Below are 23,155 nucleotides of genomic sequence, written 5' to 3'. Positions count from 1 at the left end.
CAAAGCATGCGGCAGTCACGGCGAGCGGCTAGAAACGCTCTTTAAACCCGCTACACTTCGCCGGGATGGCGCATTAAAGCGGACTTGTCCATGTTTACTACAATTACACCTGTGTGGGGCTCAAATGTGGCGGGGTTTGACTTTATTTGTTCATTTCGAAAAGCGAGAAAGTGTAGCGGTGGGGGATGGGCCCGATGGGAGCGAGCAGCCATTGACGTAAAGCGAGACTGCATTTTGTTTGGTTTCAGGCTCACAGCTGCTCTCTGAGGCTGGAGCTAGCACCTTTGTTTATCTCTATATTTTACTTTTATAAACCTCAAACTACTTAATTAGTAGTGTAATTTTTGACCAAGATTAGCACGGTTTTTCTTTTTAATTTAAATGGTCTGGTTTTGATTTGGGCTCTTAAATTCTTAGACATGTATTTCTTGTCCTGTTTTAAACCGTAGCCAGCATGCTTAGGGTGGTCAGACATCCCCGTTTAATCGGGACAGTCCCAATTTTGAGTGTCCCCAGTTCCTGCAGATGTGTTCAAAACCACTGATTTATCCCAGTCTTACACAAGAAATGTCCCAGGTGTCCGTCCCTATTTGGCCCGATTTGATCCCTGTCAAACAATACAGAGAGGCTTATATTGTCATCTTTTGTCATCTGTTCTGCTTAAAAATGACAAACACAAGAAAAATGTGACTATACTGACTATCACATTACTCCTGACTGGGCTGAGTGCTGAACAACTTTCCTTAATTGTGTGCTCCTTTTGCAGTTTTATTACTACCAAACACCAAAAATTAGGGATGTCCCAGTTTTTTATTTTGAAATTCTGGTCACCCTAAGCATGCTCCCAGGTTGAAGTAGTAAACAGGAGCTTTCATACAAGCTACTGTTGTTGCTTGGCTATTGCAATTAGGCTTCCACATTAGCTTAACTGTGCTTTCTACAAAATTCAAGTAACTCTGCAAACAAAATGTGTGGTTCAGTTTAATATACTAACTTGTACAGGCATTTTTGTGCAGAAGTCTGATTCAGAAATCATCAGATTTTAAGCCTGCATGTATAGACAATACATTTGAGGTAACCGTATGTTTTATTTTGTTTTTTATACTGATTTTGTCTGTATGACCTTGCTCCTGTCTGCTGTTTCAATGTGGGAGTCAACTGGCATCTATCAGTAATGAATTTAAATCAGTACTAAACCAATTTATAACTTAATATAGCCTAACATTTGCCAATTGGACATGGGGTGTACAAAATAAACATGAAATCTATTGTAATAAACACAGATGGATTAGCAATAATGAAACCCATTGTGTCTGACTGAAAAATATAAAATATGCTTATGAAACCCATAAACCTCAAAGAAGGTATTTTACATCGACTTGACTGCTACACGTTCAGCTTTCCTTATATTAGTCATTCCATTTCCAGTCATACTTTGTTAATACTTTGCTTTTCTTTCTTGTAAACAAATAGTGCGTGGCCATCGCTAATATAGTGGTAAACAGATGCACTTTAGTTTCATTTCTAGTTTTGCATTGACTTGCTCTGTGTTAGTCACTTCCTGCTTTGTGTGTTGAACCCTCTTTTTAAATGTCACTTGCTAAATCCTATAACCTTGCATTTTTACAGGAAAGAGCTGCACTTTGCTTGTAATGAGTGGTTTATGGTGGAAAAAAAAAACACCTTATGAAGTCTACTCTGTAACTATTGTTCTTATCATGGTGACAATTTATTTAACTGTCAGATTAGGAATGATTGGAGTCGTGCACCGTCACTGTGAGTTATGAATATTTAATGTAGAAAATGTTGCAACTGCCACAGAGGCGTCAGGGAGCGAAAATTAATTTAAGCTTTGAAACCTGTTACCCAGTATTAGTTAGTAGTTAAAGTGCCTATATTACGTTATTTTCAGGTTTTTAATGTTGTTTTCTCATCACAAACATGCCTAGAGTTCAGTTTTTGTTTCATTAACACAGATCTGGAATTGGAGATGTAGGCAGAGTAATAATAAAGGGTTACTCAAACATATTTGAATGAAAAGCTCACAAGAGTCCATTTTGTGTGATATAGGACCTTTTTAAATAATAAAAATCTAATATGCATAACAAGGTATTAGAATTTTGTGATTCTATCCATTTATACATTTATAATTTGGTACAGAATATGAAACCAAGTGAGATGTAGTTTTTAAATGGTCTTTTTCAGTGTTTACAATTGTTTTATTTAGCCACCTTCTATTCTTTCTATTCTAACTAGAGCAGGTTTCTATTGTTATGGGAGACTTGATTGACTGCCTTTGCATGCTGTCTATCCACATTTTTAAGGTTTAGCATCAGTCTTAATGGAGTGCAAATGGTATATAGTATAAATATTGTTTAGATAATCTTACATCAATGTGTTGATGTATGGTACGGTTGACATTTAGGATAGCATTTCAGTTACTTCTAAAACTGAGATGGTTGAAGTTTAGAGCTAATCTTTGTAAAACTTCCTATGGGTAAGTAACAGAAAATTTGTACACAAAATGGATTTGTATGAGCTTTAAAACCTAATGTTATCTCATCAAAACATACCTGGAGTTGTGTTTTGTTTCATGCACACATGTAACTCTTTATTATTAGTCTGTCTACATCTCCAAAGATCAAAATGCTCTGTTCCACCTCATGATGTCATGAAAGTGTAGGTGAAGTGAACAGCTCCTTTTACTTTTTAGTTGGGTAGAAATTGGCAATTCCAGAGCTGAAATGATCCAAATGATTCTAGTGAAGGTGTATGGAGTTTAAAAACACAATGGAGCGCTTCCTGTATCACCACATCACATCACAAGGTTGAACAGTGTGTTTTCAGTTGGAGAGAAAAACTCAGGGTTTGTGTGTTAAACATGTGAATGAAACAAAACACAACTCCAGGCCTGTGTGTGAAGAGGAAACAACATTATAACCTAGATTTGAAAACAGCGTAATCAGGGCCCTTTAAACTAAATGAATGGAGTTTGCCGAGATGCTCAAACCTCAGTACAGGACCATAACCTCTACACGTCTTGCAGTATTCAGTGGTTTAGTTGCATCATCCGCGAGACACGAGACGCAATGTTTGTCTGGTTCAACTGCGACCCAATCAAAGCGAAACCACAGCCCCTTTAGTCCTTATTGATGTCTGAAAATGAAGTAACTTACCTAAATAAATAACGGGCCTACATCATGTCCCATTTATTTCCATGTAAAGTGAATTTTGTGAGATTTTAACATAATCTTTTCCCGATATTGTACATTTTCTTGACTCATTTGTCTGATTTTGTGCTTGTCTTGTCTTCAGGGAGATAGTGCTGTCTTATTCAACAGGCCACACTACACAATGAGGATACCATTCGACTATAATTGTTTTCTCATCTTTTGTATTTTAGATCTCCAGGCGCCATGGCTTTTGAAAAATGACTTTTCCCCTCTATTCTGTCCACTGTCAGGAACCGTAACTCTATGCAAACCAGGACTCACGGGCTCCGCTCTAACAATAGGCTCTGACTTTTTATATTCCCACAAATCTGTTCAGGTTCAGATCATTTTTGTTCAGTTTTAATTCATAAATTGGACACCATTTTTCTATTTGTACAATGTTGATCATTGTAAGGCATTTTGGTGTTTTGAGCTGGTTGTAAAAATGTGTTCACTGTAATGTCATTTGTAATGATTGCATTGGGTTTGGCAGTGACATCTCTGTACGCTCCTATAAGACGTGATGAGGCTTAGTGCAATAATGTTAGTTTGATTTTTGTCACATTTTTGTAAATTGGAGTGTAAAACACTGCCCCAGGACTAAAGAGCAGTAACTACGGGGAACAGAAAACTGTGTTTTTGTTTCTGAATAAACCTTTTGTTTTAAATTAAGACATCTAGGAAAGAACAACCAATAAAATGATGCAGTTTAAACAAATGAGACCCAAGACACAAAGGTATGAAGAAGTGTGCTAAATTCAAGTAAATGGCCGTGGTTTTCAAAATGCCCAGTAGGGGAACTGTAAGCCTCTCCACTATGAGGACACGTCTGTTTTTTTTTTTTATTCATTTAGTTTTTTTTTTTAGTAAATGACAACCAAACAGTGTTGAACAAGACGTAAATATTTTTTGTTAATCCTTTTAAAATTGTGTTTGCCAGGTTCTCTTTGCTATTTCACCAGCGCTCGTCAAGTTTAAAAGTGTTTGGTTTTAATTTGGGGTAATCAGAAATGGTTCATGTTGTAACAGGGTGAAATGCCCAGGTTAAACTGCTTTACTTCCTGTTGTGTGGGAGGGTGAAATGCCCAGGTTAAAGTGCTGTACTTACTGTACTGTGGCAGAATGGGGCAGTACAGTCAGACGTGTACTCTGTTCACTGTGTATTTTTCTCCATTTTGTGATGCCTTTTTAAAAATAGAGACCTGAAACAGAGTGCTCATTGAGCCGAAGCCCCGCCCACAGGTTTTACAGAGGAGACGCAGCCGGACACTCGCTCCCTTTATCTGTCTAATGGAAAATGAAATGCCACAGGCCACTGTTCAAAGCTCTGTATTTACTCGCATCAGGCTATTTTTGGACAAGTCAGATGGCCTCAAATGCTGGCACCGTTGTTTTTTATTCCACTAAAGACATGTGTTTTTAAAGTGGTGTGTTATAAGGAAGTTGACACCATTTTCTTCCCTTCCCCAGTGAAAAGAGTGAAAATCTGGTTCTACTAGTTTTGAAGCGTGCCGTGCGTAGACTGAGTAACCTGATCCATGTTGTAGAAGCCAGTGGATAACGGAGGTGTATTGTTTCCTGAATGTAACTTCTTTCTTATTGTCACCTTTTCCTTGTAAAAGCACTTTTTACTGATTTGTTGGACTATTTTTAATCACAGGTGGCAGTTGGAAACAATGATTGTGTTTTTGTTGTTTTTAACTTGGTCTTTCTATCTAGTCTGTCTTAACTTTGATGCCGCGTTGCATTTAGTTGTGCTATTTTGGGTGGCTCAGTGGTCTGTTAAAAGTGTGGTTGTTCCGCCCAGCAGGAGTCTTGCCTGAGACTGGCCTAAAATGGGCAGAAATGGTGCTGAACTAAAGCCGCTTGTCGCTCAAACAAAAGTACTTGAAGCATTGACGCAGTCGGGACCAAGCTGCTATGCTAATGCCTGTGCCTCTCAAAAGGAAAGGTATAGCAAACTTTAAGAAAAGCAACAAATTCACTTTACTCTGTTTAGTCACACACATGTGTAGAGTTTAAAGGGCTAGGAAGCATTGTCATAGAGAGGCACTTACTGTTTTTATCTCAATATACTGTCACTCTGGATTGGAGAAACACACTTGAATAATTGTCTATTTATAAATGTTTAGTTTGGCATTTGCCCAATTTCTGGCCTCTAGGGGGAGTACACACACGTCATACACAAAACGACCTTACTGCAGTTTTAACCATGTTCAAAATATTATTTATATTTCAAATATATATCAGTACAAGGCTCAGCACTGGTGGTGATTGAATTTATCAAATAAAAAGCTCAGTTCCAGTCACTGGTTGACATGTTTTTCTTTGTGATCCGGTGCTCGGCTGTGCTCCTCCAAACCAGAGTGTAGCCTTGTTTAGACACTTCTGTGTTTTGCCTGTGGCATCTCAGAATGAGAACAATGCTCCTATAACTTTAAACCTGTGCAGTCAATGTTGAAACAGAAATAGTGCACACATAGCCTCATTATGTCACATTACATTATTAATTACATGGCACTTACTGCTTCACTAGCTGTACTCACACTGTGTTTGTCTGTGTGAAATGTCCCACAGTGTAGCTTTGTTTCTAACTGTCTCTTTCTCTCATGTCGCAGACACACACCATGTTCCCGAAGGGCACCAAGCGTAAGTTCTCAGACGGAGAGGAGGCAGCCCCCAGCGAGGCTCCCGGGCCCACCACAGCCCGAGCGCTGTCTTCTGCCTACAGCCTCCAGAGACAGTCTCTGCTGGACATGTCCCTCATCAAACTGCAGCTGTGCCACATGCTGGTGGAGCCCAACCTGTGCCGCTCGGTGCTGATCGCCAACACGGTGAGGCAGATCCAGGAGGAGATGACCCAGGACGGCACCTGGCAGATCATGACCCAGGCCCTGTCCCAGTGTCCCTCGGACAGACTAGTGGCCAGTGAGGTGCTCTGCAGGCAGGACCCGGCCGCACAGAGCCCCAAACCTGTGCCCTCTGCCCTGGAGCACAGCCTCCAGGAGGAGGGCTATCAGGAGGAGGTGGTGATGGAGGAGGACAGCCCGGCGGCCTCCAGCCCTCAGCTGGGCGGGGCCACATACCTGGGGCCTTTTAGCTCGTCGTGGGACGAGGAGGAGGAGGCGGAGGATGAGGAGGACAGTGAGGAGAGCGTGTCTGAGCCAGAGGAAGAGCCCAGGACGGAGCAGGTTTTTGGGACTTTTGAGATAAAGCAACCTCCTGCCGACCCGGCGCTGGAGGAGCTGTTCTCAGACGTGGACCCGTCCTACTACGACCTGGACACGGTGCTGATGCAAAGCCCAAAGATGGGCCCCTACGACCTGCTGGAGTCTCTGTCCCACAGCCCTGCGCTCAGCTCCACAAACAGCTGTCGCTCGGACCTCAATGAACTGGACCACATCATGGAGATCATAGTGGGCTCCTGAGGGCCCCTGCTGAGGCCTCATAGACTCATGTTACAGATGTCAGTTTGGAGACAAAGTGGGAAATTAACTGAGAGATTTGGCTCTGAGAGCCGAGGTTAGTCTCCACACAAGGCCTTTCTTCACATGTGTACCAGGCAGGTAGCTCTCATTATTCACACACGCAGTGCGGCTGGGCCAAGATGAAATTCTTACTGTTTTGTGGTTTATACAAAAACCTGGTCAGACATTTGGATAGAATCTCACTGTGTATGTGCAATATGCAAACGCAGAGACAGCACTTGCAAATGCAACAGCTGCATTGAACCTCAAATTTCTTACAGAGTAAACATTTATATAAAGATGAAACATTTTAAAGCAGAATTATTTGCATATCTCTGCAGACGACATTGTAAACGGTTTATCCTTTGAACGCCTTCATGAAGTTTACACATAGTCATGATATAAAATTAGATAGAGATTTTAAATGTTTTAAGCCTTAATGGTTTCGCCCAGCCCTGCACAGAGGCCTTTGGGTCAGTTAGTTTCCTACATTGTCATTGGATCCAAAAGGCGCAGATAATTACAGTCAGACCTGAACCTGTATTTGTTTTCATGTTTACGTCTCGTATCTCTCTCATACTCGTCCTGCGGGACTCTGCCTTTCTGTCTGTCTCTATTTATTGTTACATGAACTGAGGAACAATTTACACTACATCCGACACAGAACAAATTGTAAATCCAAATCTATGAATCAATGCATATTTTCCTAAAGATTTGAGCAATTATGAATGGATTCTATGTATATGTACGTAAATGTATATAGAAATATATTTTTTTGCATTATACAGCTGGGGGATTTTGCAAGTATCATTTGATATTCTTATTTTGTTCCCTGCCAGGTGGTTTTTAAGATTTTAATGTAGCCAGACTCGAGACAGTGTCTTCCCACGGTTTGGTAAGTGTCTTCTGTGGCACGGCACATTTTCTATGGCGCTGTTTGGTTTTACGTTGGAGCTTTATGGAGCGGGTCTGGGTTCGGTCCTGCTCTTCACAAACTGACACATTTTACATTTCGGAGACACCCAGGTGATAACTGCATCCAAGCCATATTTCTTTCTCTCATTTGTGCGAACGACAAATGAAGACTGTGTTTAAACCCGTCTAATTTATTGTTTATTTATTGTATTTATTCTATCTAGGTACACGCTTTGCCATATTCCGAAAACACCCACGAGGCCCATTGAAACGAATTCAGCCCTCTGTTTTTGAATGCAGTACCTATTTATTCATCACGTTTGTTTTGAGTAAAAATAACCGGGTTACTACCAATTCACTATGCAGCTCTGTCAATTCAAAATGATTGTATAAAAACTCCTTTATGCAAACAGTTGCCTTTCTCCTAAAGATGTGGAAAACTCTAAATTGTTCCTTATTATTGTGATGAAGAGATTAAACTCAGGCAAACTCAATGTATTGACGAGAATACAGTATTACGACACGCTTGACCTTACCGCTACACTCCTGAAGGATGTCATATGGTCTGAATGGGAGCTAGATCTTCAAAGACTTTAATTACTGTTGTATAATGTATGCATTTTTTATATTAAGGAAAAACATTGCAGCATCTTTGTAAATATTTTTTATAATAAAAGGTGCAAATATTAACCGTGTGGTCACTTTTTCAAAAGGAAAGTTTGATGGATTTTATCCATGTGACTTAAGTCTGCTGTTAATCCAATTGTGAATCAGCTCGAGGTGAAGTCAGGTCGGAGGAGGGTGGAGGATGGGTGGTGCCAATTGGTGATTATCCAGAAAAATGGGAAGAAACATTAAATAGTTTTATATTTGATGCTTACAATGCTCCGAGGTCCTGTATGAATATTATGTGTTTATATTTAGTTAAGATAAGTTTATGTGAAATAATAGTTTTCTGTGAACTTCAGGGAGACAGTTGTGCAGTAACAGCTGGTGGCGTGAACTATATATATATAGTCCACTTCTAACTTTGACGGCACCACTAGTGTTCGGCTCCAGTCAAATGAAGCTCACAGAGGTCGGCAGTTATAGGGGTGAATTTGTAGCCAGCTTTTGTATTAGGAATAGATTTATGGACAAAATAGTGAAATAAAAACATCAGGATCATGTAGAACGAGTCAATATGAACATTTTAAGACCAAAATGAGGAGCCTGATGGCTGCAGTTACACAGAGAGGGGTGGTGTTTTTTTCAGTACCGTCTATGAATTGCCATTGGGTCCTTCAGCAAGACATTTCACCCACATTGCCACTTTTGTAATGGTATAAGGATGAGTACAAGTGGAAGGACATGCAGCACAGAGACTATATAACTGAGACTCATGCACTTTTGGCAACTGCAAAGTACTCACTATTTTACTGATAAATAACACACATACACTGGTCACACATTAGTTTAAGATGTGGTAATATTTGCAGAGTGGGGAATATTGAAGCAATAAGAACAACTGTGATTGAATATAAAATGTTCAGAGGAACACTTCAGGCAAAGTTACATGTTTATTAGTATTTAACTGTTACTGTAATGGTTTTGGTTTATTATACGTAACAATTTTAAGTTTAATTTACTACAAACATAAAATAAGATGGAAAAAGTTACATTATATTATCTGAATCTGAATTTGCATGGGAAATGTGAAATATAAGAGGGCAAAGATAAAGGGTTAAGGTTTAATTGGGTGAACAAGAATCCATTAGTGTAAAGCTGGAGTCGCCCTAATTATACAGCACTTATACAGCACATTAACTTTGAGTCAATATTGAATTGTTTTAGTGTAGACTGATGTACTGTAGAGTGATCTTTTCTGAAATACAGTCGTAGTTTGTCCGTTTTACGCTCCTCACATGTTCTCACATGATACACTCTCTGCCTTCTGCAACAATGCAACCATTTTGTCCAGTGTTCATTAACCTCTGAACTGAAACAATAACAAACCGAGCTCTACACTCTAAATATACCTTAAACTGCACTGATTTCTGTTATTTATGGGGGAGATCTGGGCTAAAACTGTGAAAAGGTGTATTCAGATTTTAGCTTACTGTGCACACTGGACCGCAGCCAAAATCTGGGTCCCTCCGGTTAAAGATTAATGGCGTCTCGGTGATTCAGCAGAACAGCAGTCGGAGGGGAGACACTCACTCTACAGGGAAGAGACACAAAACAGTGTGGGACAGTGTGAGGACAGTGTGGGACAGGGTGGGGGACGTGTAATTCTGATTTATATAGAGCCGTGTTCCCTCAAATTACCTCACTCAGTGTTAGTTTTGTAAAATTTCAGTTTTCACCTTCCCCCTATCTGTATCCATGTGCATTATTTTAAAAAAATAAATAAAAAATGTAGGGCTCAAAGATGACTTGTGGACATTTTTCAGCAATAAAAAGGTCAATGAAAATCTGCTGTTAAAAAAAGCCTAGGACCAATAAATAAATAAAAAAAACAAAAAAAAAAACAAAAAAAACAAAGATCAGAACTGCAAAACATGAGTATCAAAAGAAAAATGCACATAGTTATGACTTTTAGTAGGGTGGTTCAATTAATTCATATTTAGAGGAGCTCAAGACACTTGACAATTGCCTTTTAGGGCCTAAACTCTAACAAAGAACCAAATAAATAAGGCCTATTCAAATAATTTGTCATTTTATCCTGCAAACACAAACTGAAACTTGCATAAAAAAGACTTATAAAGTCCAGCTCCACTGTGGCTTTTTTGGCATCACTAAAGATGCTCCTGTATCTTTGAATCCTGCAGTAGATCCCGTTTCTGATCTTCATTCTTTGTTCTACAGTTTCTACAGTTTAAATCTTGAATAAGTTTCACCTCCTTTCAGCACCAGGACACTTTCCTGGATGCACAGTTTGAGCAGCTTCTGAAAGTCTCATCATCAGTCCAGTCTGCTGCAGGAACGGTTCAAAATGTTTTTGACAGATCAAGAGAAGAAGAAGAAGAAACGCATGGTGTTGGTGGAGACAAAATCACTGATCTGCTTCTCTTCATAATCTGTTTGATTAAGGGCTTTGTCATGTCGCTTTGGTGGAACCTCTGAACTTTCCTTTTCCATAATATTATGAAGCATCAGCTTCTGTTCTTCTGTCACACTGGAGTAAAGAATATCAGGACAAACATTTCTTCACTCAAGTACCAAAGATGTCGCCCAAAACTGTTCAGGTGCTTTCTTCACACTGAATTTGCAGACTGTGAAGCTTCTTAAGGAACCAAATCATCTGCAGGAGCTTCAAAACTTCATGCAGAAACTTCATGCAGCTTCAGCAACCTCTCACACATGTCCTTTTTCTTTTAAAGTTCTTTCTAAATCATCTTTTGGATGTTAAGATCTAATGCAGGGTTAGGGTTATGTTATCGAGGTTATGGATCTTCATTTTTCACCATGCTTTGATGGACCACTCTGACATGTAGTACATATATTATGTAACTTGCTGTTAAAGTGTGTAAATAAATACCATCTCCCAATATGACATACTGACATTGTGTCCGCAGGCAAGACACTTTACTCATCTTGTCAGAATGTGTTTACAGGTTGGTGGTGAACTTGTCAGGCTTGTAAAGAGCAACATAACACAGATCCATTATAAGGCATTTGTTTGAGCAGTTGTAGTAGAGGAGTCATTAGAGAAGTATTATTAGTAGTATTCATTCAGCAGCAATAAAAAACATTGTCCAAACATTGTCGAATGCAACTCTTATTAAAGGGCCCGAGTTAAGAGACTTTCTGATTTGTTCTAATGTTGTTTCCTCATCACAAACAGACTGGAGTTGTGTTTTGGAAGACTTTCAAGATCTCGTAACATCACCTTCTGAAGGTATTTTAACCTTTATACTGTAAGTAAAATCATTTGGGCTTTTATATATGAACATATGAAAGGGATAGTTATGGTTTGGTCAATAAATGTGTCCAGATTTAGATGGTCCAGACACGTTCAGAGAAAGGAATGTGAAAAGAAAAAAGAAACAATGGAAGGCCAGAGAAGAGATGTGTGATGTAAGAGGACATGGAGTTAGTTGGTGTGGGAGGAGAGGATGCAGAGGTGAAGGTCAGAGAAGCAGAGGATTCAAAGGAGAGGGTCAGAGGAGCAGAGGAGAAGTTCAGAGGAGCAGAGGAGAGGGTCAGAGGAGCAGAGGAGAAGTTCAGAGGAGCAGAGGAGAGGGTCAGAGGAGCAGAGGAGAAGTTCAGAGGAGCAGAGGAGAGGGTCAGAAGAGGAGAGGGTCAGAGCAGAGGGTCAGAGCAGAGGGTCAGAGGAGCAGAGGAGAGGGTCAGAAGAGGAGAGGAGGGGGTCAGAGGAGAAGGTCAGAGGAACAGAGGAGAGGGCCAGAGGAGCAGAGAGGGTCAGAAGGGGAAAGCGTCAGATGAAGCAGAGGAGAGGGTCAGAAGAGGAGAGGGTCAGAAGAGTAGAGGAGGGGGTCAGAGGAGCAGAGAGGGTCAGAGGAGCAGAGAAGAGGGTCAGATGATTTGTGTGTTTTTAAATAGGAATGAATACATGTGGCTACCATTTTGGGTCTGCTTGTTATTCTAGTTTACAGTTCAATCTTTATCATCACTGAAACACTAAACTAATATTCCACTAAAACACCCTGTTCCACCTTGTGATGTCATGTGTTAATACAGGAAGTGCTTCACTGTGTTTTTAAACTCCACACACTTTCACTAGAATCATCTGGATCTAGAATTTCCAATCTCCACTGAACTAAAGGTCAAAGGAGCTGTTCATTTGAAAACTGTCGCTTCATGACATCACAAGGTGGGGCAGAGCGTTTTGAGCTTTGGGGATATAAACAGACTAATAATAAAGAGTGACTCAAACTGAATGAAACAAAACACACGTCCAGGTTTGTTTTGGAGGAGGAAACATTAGAACATGACTTAAAGTTCACAAGAGTCCGTTTTTGTGTAATAGAAGTCGGAATGTGGGCAGCTCCATGCTCTGTCAGTCTTAAAAGTAAATATTAACTGAAATTTACCAAAAAGGTGAGTAATATTACAATATAAAACTGAAATAAATGTAACTGTATTATTAGTTTTAGTCATGGGTTTAAATTTTCTGTTACATACAACATTTTGAAGCCTTTTTCCAATTCAAAAAATAGAATATTTTGTGTTAAATTGTGAATCACTACAGTAATTGTCCTATTTTTTCTCATTATGAAACTCATGGATAGGAGGCGTAATGCACCAAAAATAGCAGGAGACTTAATACAATGTTTCCGTTTGCTCAGAAGAAGCTGAAAAAGCAGAAGTGAAGCCGAGGCGCTCGTCAGGGAAACAAACCCAGTGAAAACGTGAATGGAGCTTGTCCTTATATGGAGCTGGCCTTCCCCACTGCTTCCTGTCATGTGACCCGCTTCCTCCTGCGTCACCGTCCCTTTAACACGCCGCCTTCACGGTCACTCCGAGATTTCAGGTTTTCTAGATACTTCTCGACTGCCGGAACCTGCAGAGAGATAAAGCACAAAATGTTCATCACAAAAAAAGACTTCTGAAGAGTAAAAAAATTGAACTATTAAAGGATATAGAACGTTTATCGATATTTATAGCAGCTTAAATGTCTTATATTACACAAAATGGATTCTTGTGAGCTTTAATTCATGTTATAATGTTGTTACTTCCTCAAAAACATACCCAGAGTTGTGTTTCATTCATGTTCAAGTAAACCTTTAGTATTAGTCTCCAAACCTTTTATTATTAGTCTCCAAAGCGCAAAATGCTCTCGTTTACCTTATAATGTCCTTACCTTCTGTTTAGTATATCAATTCCAGGCCTGAAATGATCCAAATGATCATAGTGAAGGTGTATGGAGTTTAAAAAACACAGTGGAGCACTTCCTGCATTACCACGTGACATCACAAAGTGGAACAAAGTCTAAATGTGCAGGGTTTGTGTTAAAAATGTGTGAATGAAACAAAACACAACTCCAGGTCTGTTTTTGATGAGGAAACAAGACAGAATACATGAGAAAATTGTGTAATTTTACCTGTAATTGCATTACATAATCAATGTGATGAAGTGTCTTGCTCAAGGACACATCACTATGCAATATCAGGAGGAAGTAAAACTTTCAGACAAACCGTTCTATCAAATGTACACAAAAGGGACAACATTGAACACACTTGAATGAAAGTGTGACTTTTGCCACATGCGTCATGACTGAAGCACAGAAATCACTTTTATGAAGTAACTGGGAGCACAGACCAGCAGAGGGCCCTCACAGGCAGAACCACTCCAACTCCACACTGTACCCCCACATCACCCCCAGAAGTATGCAGCCAGTTCATACCAGCGGGTCAGAGGAATTAAGACTGTTTAAAAATGTCTGAGGCAACACTACACATGTAATTATTTTACAGAAATCTGCAAATCTATCACCAGCAGCAGTGAGTAGAGTATGTACTCTAGTGATATGAAGCATTTATATTATCTGAACTTACAATATTTTTAGTTATGATTCATAAATAGTACACTGTTGACTATTATGTTATGTTAGACCACGTTAAACCCAAATTTATGAGCATGATGCATGATAAAGGCCCGGTGTAGATCTGGTGTGGCAGTCAGAACGTGCAAAAAGCATGGTGTGGTAGATTTTTATTGTAGAAACATGGAAAAAGTTTGAGAGGCACTGTTTTAAATCAAACGTAGCATTATCTGATTAGATGAAGTCGTCCACTGTTATAGATGAGATGTAATGGTTGCGATATTTAACGAAATTACAATGGAACAGGGGAGGACTGGTGCGTTTTTGTGGCCACATCTTAAATGAAATGATCGGTGCTTGATCTCCGCGCAGTGATCATCTCCTCTGCTCCGGAGGGTTTCATTTTCACCATCGATTTGTGCCTCCGCCGCCGCTCACGTGTTTCCGCGCTCTGGCCTCCGTGCGCGGTCCGTGAAGGCGGCAGCAGCGGGGCCCACGGCTCCAGCCTCCTCTTCCTCACATACACAACTCTAGATGTCGCGGTCAGCCTCTGGGCATGTGTGGATACCGCCGCCATCTTGGTACGGGGAATCCACAGGCTAATGTAAAATTTTACACAGCGGTAACAACGGACTGAAACAGGACTAAACCGGGACTAAAACAGGATTAAAACTGGACTGAATTAGGACTAAACCAGGACTGTACCAGGACTAAAACAGGAATGAAACTGGACCAAAACTAGACTAAAATAGGACTGAAACTGGACTAAAACTAGACTAAACCAAGACCAAACCAAGACCAATCCAGGACTAAACCAGAACTGCACCAGATCTGAACTAGAACTTTATAAACCCAGACTCAACCAAGACTAAACCAGGACTAATCTTATCATTAAAAGCAGTGTTCCCCTGTACCAAGATGGCGGCTTAGTTGACGCGTTCGTTCCAGTAGACGGCGGTCGTCAATGCGAGATCTCCCGTTGTTTACGCGCGCCTCGTAGCGCTCGTAAGCCGCACATTCGCTGCCCCGTGCTGACGGCAGAGTGGGGGTTTGATCTGCGGCCTGGCGGACCAATCACCGTCCGTGCACCGCCGCGGCACCGCCCTCCACATGTCCGCCTCTCCTGCGCCCTCCTCCCGCTCACTGCGCTCCGTGGACCCGCCGCGCATTCCTCCCTCATTCCCCCCGACCCGAGGCGCACGAACGCGGCCGCGGCGACACCAAACCAGCGCTGACCGATCCACGGAGCTCATGACAGCCTCCACCGGCGCGTAAGGTACGATCCTCTTTTCTGTGCCTCGAACTAAAACTAAAACCTGCGCCAAGTTGGTCAAAGTTGGTGAGAGAAACGAGGCGATGGCGTTTTCCAGTGGAGTCCAGAAAAAGCTCCAAGGGTCATCTTAACACCTCTGCGACTTACGGAGTGTCCTGCAGGGAAATTCACTCCAAATGGATCTAAATGTGAAATGTTTAGCGAGATAACGACGAGTTAAACAGTTGTGCGTTACAGCTTGTGTAATATTGGAAGTAGTAGCCTTTCCAGACAATTCTAAACGGATGAGTAGGTGTGTTGTAAGATCATGGCCAAAGTAAGTAGGATATCTGTGTGTTTATGAGGCAAATTTGATCATAACTTCAGATTTCATATGATTTTGCATTGTTTTTGTCAAATTAACTCAAGTCAAATTATGCACTGGGTTTAGGTAATGAATTATCTGCTCATTACTGAACTGTGTGTCTCTGTTAAATCTATCAGTAAGTATAAGTACACTTGAATACATGTTGTGAGGATTCCCTCTTTGAAAAGTCTAAATTTCAGTGGTTCCTTTAGGATGTCACTCCGTGTTCTAGCTGTAAGCAGTGAGCAGACTACTACAGTCTGACTCTTTGCTGCTATGGCATCAACAACTGCAGTCAGCTTTTCTCTACTCAGTATCTACCAAGATCTTTTTTACTAAGAGCCAACTGATTATATTTATTTTAATACTATTTAGTTTTTGTAATTTTAGTTATATTCTTGGAGTGGGAGGCGACTGTTGTTGCACTATTGACATGCAACTGCTGCCGCCACTGCTGCTGCTTGGCGAATAGTCAAATTTAAGTTCTTTTACGTGCAGCTTGTTTGTTGGTAGTTTGTGAGGCTGTTGTTGACATAAGAAAGACCTGGTTGACTAAAGACATGCCCTGTGCATTGATTAATTGATTAATTAAAAGGGGGTCCAAACGGTCAGGATCTCATGCAAAAACTACAACGAATACAGAGCAGTACAAGAGAATCGTGTATTCATTAGTCAAAAGCCAGATTAAACTGTCCAGTCAGTGCAAAACTCCAGCTAACTCACTCAATGGCCTCTCCTTTCTACTCTAGTCCATATAAGTCTTTATAATCCCAATAAAATCATTCATTAGACAGTAAATTAAAAAAAAAGTTTGACTAATGCAGCATTGGGCGATTCATCAACTAAATGATTTAAGGTGTACGGCCCAGTTAGTAAGTACTGCAATAAAAACTACTTCTGATGGTTTGTTGTTTTAGTTTGGGTAGTAGTAGTAGTAGTAGTAGTAGTAGTAGTGCCTTTGTTCATTGCCAGACGTGGGTAGTAACGTTTTATTTACAATTTACATTTTTTTACTTCTCTATCAACACTCCCTGTCTATGTTTTTCAGAATGATGAAAAATGAGGAGTGTTGGCAGAGCGATAAATAAAATGTTGTATGTTTTGAATCTTTTGAATTTGAAGCTGAATTGCAATAATGACATGGAAGTTTCATATAGCTCGTGATCATAGCACTACATTGTTCATGTCAGAACTCTGATCATCCCAAATGTTTCCCTGGAACTGACAAACACAAGAATCACATTCAGAACATGTTTGTGCAGATCTCAAGTGCAGCCTGAGCAGTTTATGCACAAACATTGTCTAATCACATCCACTGAAGTGGATTGGATTGTTTCTTGCATTCTTAGTGTAAATGTGGTTCTGAAAGCAAAAGCACATGTACTCGTGTGTAGAACAGGTGAGCAGGGAGCAGACAGGTAGAGCCCAGCCCCGTCTGTGCAGATGAGTAAAGGCCAGCACATGGTGAGTCACAGAGGAGGAGGAGGGACAGAGGAATGTGCTTTAGTCATATTCAGCCAGTGAAGTCACTGCACACCCCAATGGCTCCAGCGGGAATACACCATCAAAACAATCATTCTTTTCTCAGCTTTGTTTAAAGATGCACTATGGAACTTTCTGCAGGAAGGTCAATCGCTCGCTTGTCTCCTTGGAGATGCTTTTGCTTTGGCTGGAATGTTCCACAGTATGGCTTTAAACTTGCTTGAAAATACCTTCAAAAACATGCATTCTTACTCTGAGCGAGCTCTCCTCTCCACAGCCCTGATGTGTAACTTGGCTTCTTGGCCATGTGTTGTTCTGTATCTTTGGGATAGACAAGTTTAATGCCATACTGTGGAACATTCTAGACAAAACATTTACATGTCCATGGAGACAAGTAGATGGATGGACCCTGCACTAGAAAAGTGACATAGTGCACCTTTATCAAATCTGACATGATTTCAAACTTTTGTTCTTATATACTTAGTTTTTTGATCTGTTCTTGACTGTTTCTGTTTGTTAAAATTCACTGTGGCGACTGCTGCTGATCAACTGAGAATCACTGAATCCTAATTTGATTTGAACATTAAAATATCGTCACAAGGATGAGATTAGATTTTTATGTTTGTTTATTTTTTTCGTTTAGGCCGATGTTGGGTCGCGGCGTCAAACGAAAGTGGAGTTGTCTGGAGGAGGAGCTGGAGGGCCTCCCTGCTGCCCCCGGGGTCACGGAGGACAAACCACACCCGAATGTCTCCGATGGCTCTTCGCCTCCAGAGGGGCCCGTCACGGCTCCCTCTAAGTCCCAGCAGAGGCAGGTGGTGCTGGGCTTGTGTCTGGAGAAGCTGCAGGCCGGAGTGGAGCTCAGCTTAAGACGCTCCGTTCTGCTCATCAACACTTTACGGCAACTGCAGGAGGAGATGCAGAGCGACGGGGAGGACATCTTTAGCCACGGCGAGTCCCATCTTCTCAGGGATAGCATGAAAGAGGACATGGCTGTAACCTGCCCTGATTGTACTGAAGAAGAAGACATCGACAGCCTTTCTCTGCTTCCTGAACTGTCCAATCAGGAAGAGGCGACCTTAAACGATCCAAAAACGATTAGCGCCTTTAGCGACGCAGTGAGCGCTATGGGTTACCTCAGCGATCTGGCCCTGGATGATATTTTCGAGGACATAGACACTTCCATGTATGAGACATCAGATCTGTCCTCCGCGTGGGCCAACGGTATGTCTCTGTGGGCCGACGAGGATGTTAAAGTGAAACAGCAGGGGGCGCTGCAGTCCTGTATCTCAGATCTGAACGAACTGGACCACATTATGGAGATACTAGTCAAGTCCTGATATCCCCGAAGAGAAGTCAAACAGAAGTATTGATAATATGGTTTTTCGATTTGCAAGGCTTCATCTGTTTAATACGTTCCAATCATCATCATCAGACTTAATTCATAATGTACAAATAGTTGATTAAGAATGATTAAGGCTTAGTATTACCTCCTCTTGTCTCCCTTCATCTTAATTTCGGCTTTAAAAATCTGAAATTGAAAATCGGGCTGTTCCAGAAAACCTTTGGAGCAGACGAGCGCATTATGTAACAAAATGAAGTTGTGACACAGACAGGTTTTTAATATTTTTTTGTATTCTCTCTGTATTTTTACACCTGTAATGACACTTAGTTATGCAATATGGGAGGCAGTAATGTGCGTCTCTAAATAACACTTCTGGGAGTCATTTTTGAGATTAGCTCTGCCTTCTTACCGTGGGGTTCTGGGGTCGATTTGCAGTGTTCCGTAGCAAAAAAAAAAAGCTAAACAAAAGGTAGCATTTTTACAACTAGAGTAGCAATGTCTCAGTTAATGTGTTTTGATAATTAACGTGGCTAACTGGGCAGCACTAATCACTGTTTATTTGTATTTAGTCACATTTATACAACAGCTTCTATGAAATCCTGCACTATGTCATGATTCACCGTTTAATCTTGTCTGAATCTCAAATGCAGATGGAGCCTCGCATCTCGAAAACAATTTCCTAAAAGCCATTTTTTATAGAATTCGCAGAGACACACGCCTACTGTATTTCGATCTATTGAGAGATTCTTTGTCTCTGGTTTAATACGATTGAAAATTCAGCTTCCCTTCTTTACCTTTGGGATGAAACAGCATTTTCAGAAGACGGCGCTGATGAACTTAACGCTGTTCGGAGAAGTTGAACACAGGGACTTAACACCAAAGACTATTATGGGATGGCTACACAGACTTGGAATGACTGGTTGCCTTTATTTATATGTTTATTTATGAATGAAATCACCTACAAACTGCAGTTTTTTTCTCTTGGGACATTAATTTATAAATCTGATCACTTTTGGACTGCATGTATCGGCCACCGTTTTGGGCCTTTATGTCGTGAATCTGTTTTTATAATCACTGGGAGAACAACATCTCTCCGGCAGCTTCTATTTAATATGTATTTTAATGTGGTTTGGACTGAAGAGGAGCCTGCAAGACAACAATCAGGACACAACTTTACCAGAATTGTAACTTCTTAAAGCCTAATATGTATTTTTACGATGGCCTTCTTTTGGAAAAGCATTTACTTAGCATTTAGCAGTGACCGAGTTTCAAATCCTGTGGTTAAATCCAGTGCTACCTCCACATTTTAACTTTCCTGAGCCTTCAAACTGTCTACGGTTGACTTTTTATTTTTGTACAACTATTTCTGTGGTAGTTTGTGGTTAAACTTTAAAAGAACCTGTAATGACAACCTGCATCATGTCAAATGGACAAAGCCTCCACCTTTATACACATCAGTGCAATAAGAATGAATACAAGAGTTATTCTATTGTTTATCCGAGTGCACTTTTACTCATTACACGAGCAAAATGTCAATGTAATCCCTCACTCATCCACCTGCGTTCTGTACTATAGGGGCGTCCAAACTTTTCTCAAATGCAAACTTATTTGTAGTGAAGGATGATCAATACAAAACAGCAAGTCTTTATGATACTTTTACAGAGGTTTGACAGAGCCCTCGTACCTAGAAAAAGGTTTGGAGCACTACTTTTAGACGTCTTATCAAAGTTATAGTTGTACAAACACTTACATTACTACTATGATCATTTGGACCAATTCTGTATGAGGTCTGAGGGCCAAGAAAAATGGATTTGCGGGCCACATTTCGCCCGCGGGCCATAGTTTGGACACCCCTGTTTTACGTTAACAAAGGTTTCAAAGGTAGTCATCTGGATTAGGTTTTATTTAAGTCAAGTTTTGAAATAGAATTAATTTATTTAGTCAAGTCATGGAATTGTTTCTGTTGACAGTAAGATGCAATTTCAGTTTGACCACAAATTTGAAGGTCAGATAGTCTGTGTGCCGTTTGTTTTTTTGAATTTCAATTAAGAACGAAAAACTATAAAATGGTAAAACAGTTCATTTCATTATTCAGTTTTAGTGTCAAACAAACAAAAAACTAATTTCGACCTTTGTTTCCAATATTTAATTTAAAGTTTATTTCAAATAACAATCAAAAACTCTGTGCCTATTTTAATTGAGATATTTTATTCTCTCTTGTTTATTTGACAAACATGTTTCTTCTTTTACAGCGTCGTGTTTATTTTCACATCTTAGGAAGTTATTGTTGAACTCCATGACGAGAAACAGGAAGCAGCGAGGCGATAAATCTTACATAAACCAGAGAGAATAAAATATCCAAATTGAAATAGACACCGAGACTGTTTTTTGATTGTTATTTGGAATAAACTTTAAATTAAATATTGGAAATTGAAGTTGAAATCTGTTTTTTTTCTTTGTTTGACACTTAAACAAAATAATGAAATAAGAAACTGATTTCACATTTGATTGTTTTTCCTTCTTAATTGAAATTCAAAAGAAGAAATGACACAGACTTAAAATATCCATTGATAAGAATTGTTTTGTCATTTTTTAGCTGCTTTGTCCATCTTTACACAGTCAGCCTCTCGACTGTTTCCTGCTATTTGATTTAATTTAAAAATCTTTCATTTCCTCTTGAAATCTTAGTAACCCGCCATCTCTTCAACTCTGTGCCTTACTACTGATCAAACTGAACCTCTTCATTGGCCGGTTTATGGTTTATATTTGACCGTTTCGCTTTCGTGCTCAAGCTTTACTGCTAAAACACTACATTTGTGCTTATGTAAACGCGCTGAAATCTGGTGGAGCCATGACTTCCTTTGCCTTCCCTCCTCTGCTCTGGCTGCTCGGAGCTTAATGCATCATGACAGGCTGACAGGGGAGGGGGGGTGGTGGCAGCAGAGAGAAGAGCCACGAGGAGAGAAATACAGAGGCAGCCAGTGGGGGGGGGGAGGTGGGAGGAAGGAGCCTGCGTCACCGGTTCCTGTGGGCGGGACTTGAGGCTTGTTTTTTGCCCGGCGACCAATCAAACGGAGCGAACGGGGAGCTCTCCTGCTTCAATAACAACTTGTTTTTTGCTCCTCTCTCTGCACAGAAACAAGGGACTGACTGACTGAGATTTTCAAACCACTTTTATAAAAAAAAACAAGATTTAAACAGGATTTGCATGTCATTTTAAAGTGTTATTTATAATTGTATGAAAGTAAAAGCACAACAGTATAAATGTAACAGAAGGATGGTGTTTTCAGAGATCTATGTTAATTCTGTATTGTATTTTTGTGAGATATTTTATAGATTTTGTTCATTAATATAGTAAAATGGAAATATCGGAGCTGTGTGCTGTGGTTCTTTGGTGTGAGTTCACATTATGTAACTGTCCTTGTGGTAAGAAAGTGCTGCTGCTCTTTTACTGAGAAGATTGTAATGTTCATAATATCCACAACACGAAAACACGCCTCACTGGAAAACTGAGCTCAAGAAATATTTGTGGTTTTGTTGTGGAAAAAATTATGTATCTCTCGATGATAAATAATTAATCCATTTGCGACTCTCGATGGGTTTTTGGAATACAGACAAAGGTTTATTCTGGTTACAGCAGATGTCGATGGGGCCTAGACCTGTGTCCCTCCAACAACAAACCCCCAATGATCCAAAAGCACCAAGTTTATATCCACTGAGACCAGAAAACGTACATTTCAAAGTGAGAAGGTGTCGACTCCTGCTGAGGTGTGGCCAGATGTGTTTGATCTGATCTGCTCCATATTCACGTGTCACTTCCTGACGAGATTAACAAGCAAAAGGAACAGAAGTGTTTACACTGAAGGATTTTTCAAACACTGTCTTTACCAAACCAAATGAGTTTGAGTTAAAAGACCAAATGTGTTTCTAAAAGATAAACTAATCACTATTTTAATGTAATCAATCATAATCAGCATTTTCCTGATGGTGTGGACAGTTGTGTCTGCTGAGCTTTTATACATGTGAATGTGAACGATGCTCTGGTCAGTGGTGCGGGGTTCACACTTTTTTTCACTAACAAGATTTCAAAATATTTTCATGACCTAAAATGAATTTTCCATGACTTTACAGCACCTACATGTGTGGAACTGATCAGACTTTTAGGGCTAAATCTGAATAGTTAACTCTTTCCACTCACTTTATGGTTTGGGATTATAGTTTTTGAACATTTAAAATCCTGTCAGTGCATTTATTGTCGTCTCTTTTAAACAAAAGATGTAAACGTTCAGAAATAATCACAACAGACTCATGAGAATTTAACAGAACACTGGAGTTGTGTGAAAGAGATACTAAAATTCCACGACTTTTCCCAAAACTTTCATTGGATTAACAAAATTACATGACTTTTCCAGGCCTGAAAAATAACATTTTCAATTTCCATGACTTTTCCAGGATTTCCATGACCGTGTGAACCCTGCAGGTAGAAATCACATTTATTCATACAAAGACAGATTGAGAGAAATCTTTCCACAATCTACATTTCCATCACAGTTTCCTCACAGTTTTCATGTTTTTGGTAAATAATTATGTGGAGAGTTGAATGGATCACATGTTCAAATCACGATCTG

General features: G+C 40.2%; 1 protein-coding gene across 1 annotated transcript; it reads left to right on the top strand.

The window, feature by feature from the left end:
• The first annotated feature begins 6 nt into the window (after window positions 1–6).
• On the top strand, window positions 7–21,900 carry LOC110159968 (uncharacterized). The gene is made up of 4 exons (XM_055165462.1): window positions 7–6,638; window positions 14,454–14,662; window positions 15,123–15,352; window positions 17,826–21,900. The coding sequence occupies exons 1-4, from the start codon at window positions 5,822–5,824 to the stop codon at window positions 18,520–18,522; spliced, it is 1,953 nt and encodes a 650-aa protein (XP_055021437.1). The 5' UTR covers window positions 7–5,821; the 3' UTR covers window positions 18,523–21,900.
• Window positions 21,901–23,155: the final 1,255 nt, after the last annotated feature.

Source organism: Boleophthalmus pectinirostris, unplaced genomic scaffold, assembly GCF_026225935.1.
Source record: "Boleophthalmus pectinirostris isolate CB_2022bp ecotype Guang Dong unplaced genomic scaffold, ASM2622593v1 HiC_scaffold_778, whole genome shotgun sequence".
Taxonomy (NCBI): domain Eukaryota; kingdom Metazoa; phylum Chordata; class Actinopteri; order Gobiiformes; family Gobiidae; genus Boleophthalmus; species Boleophthalmus pectinirostris.
This window is presented reverse-complemented; position numbering and strand designations above follow the sequence as displayed.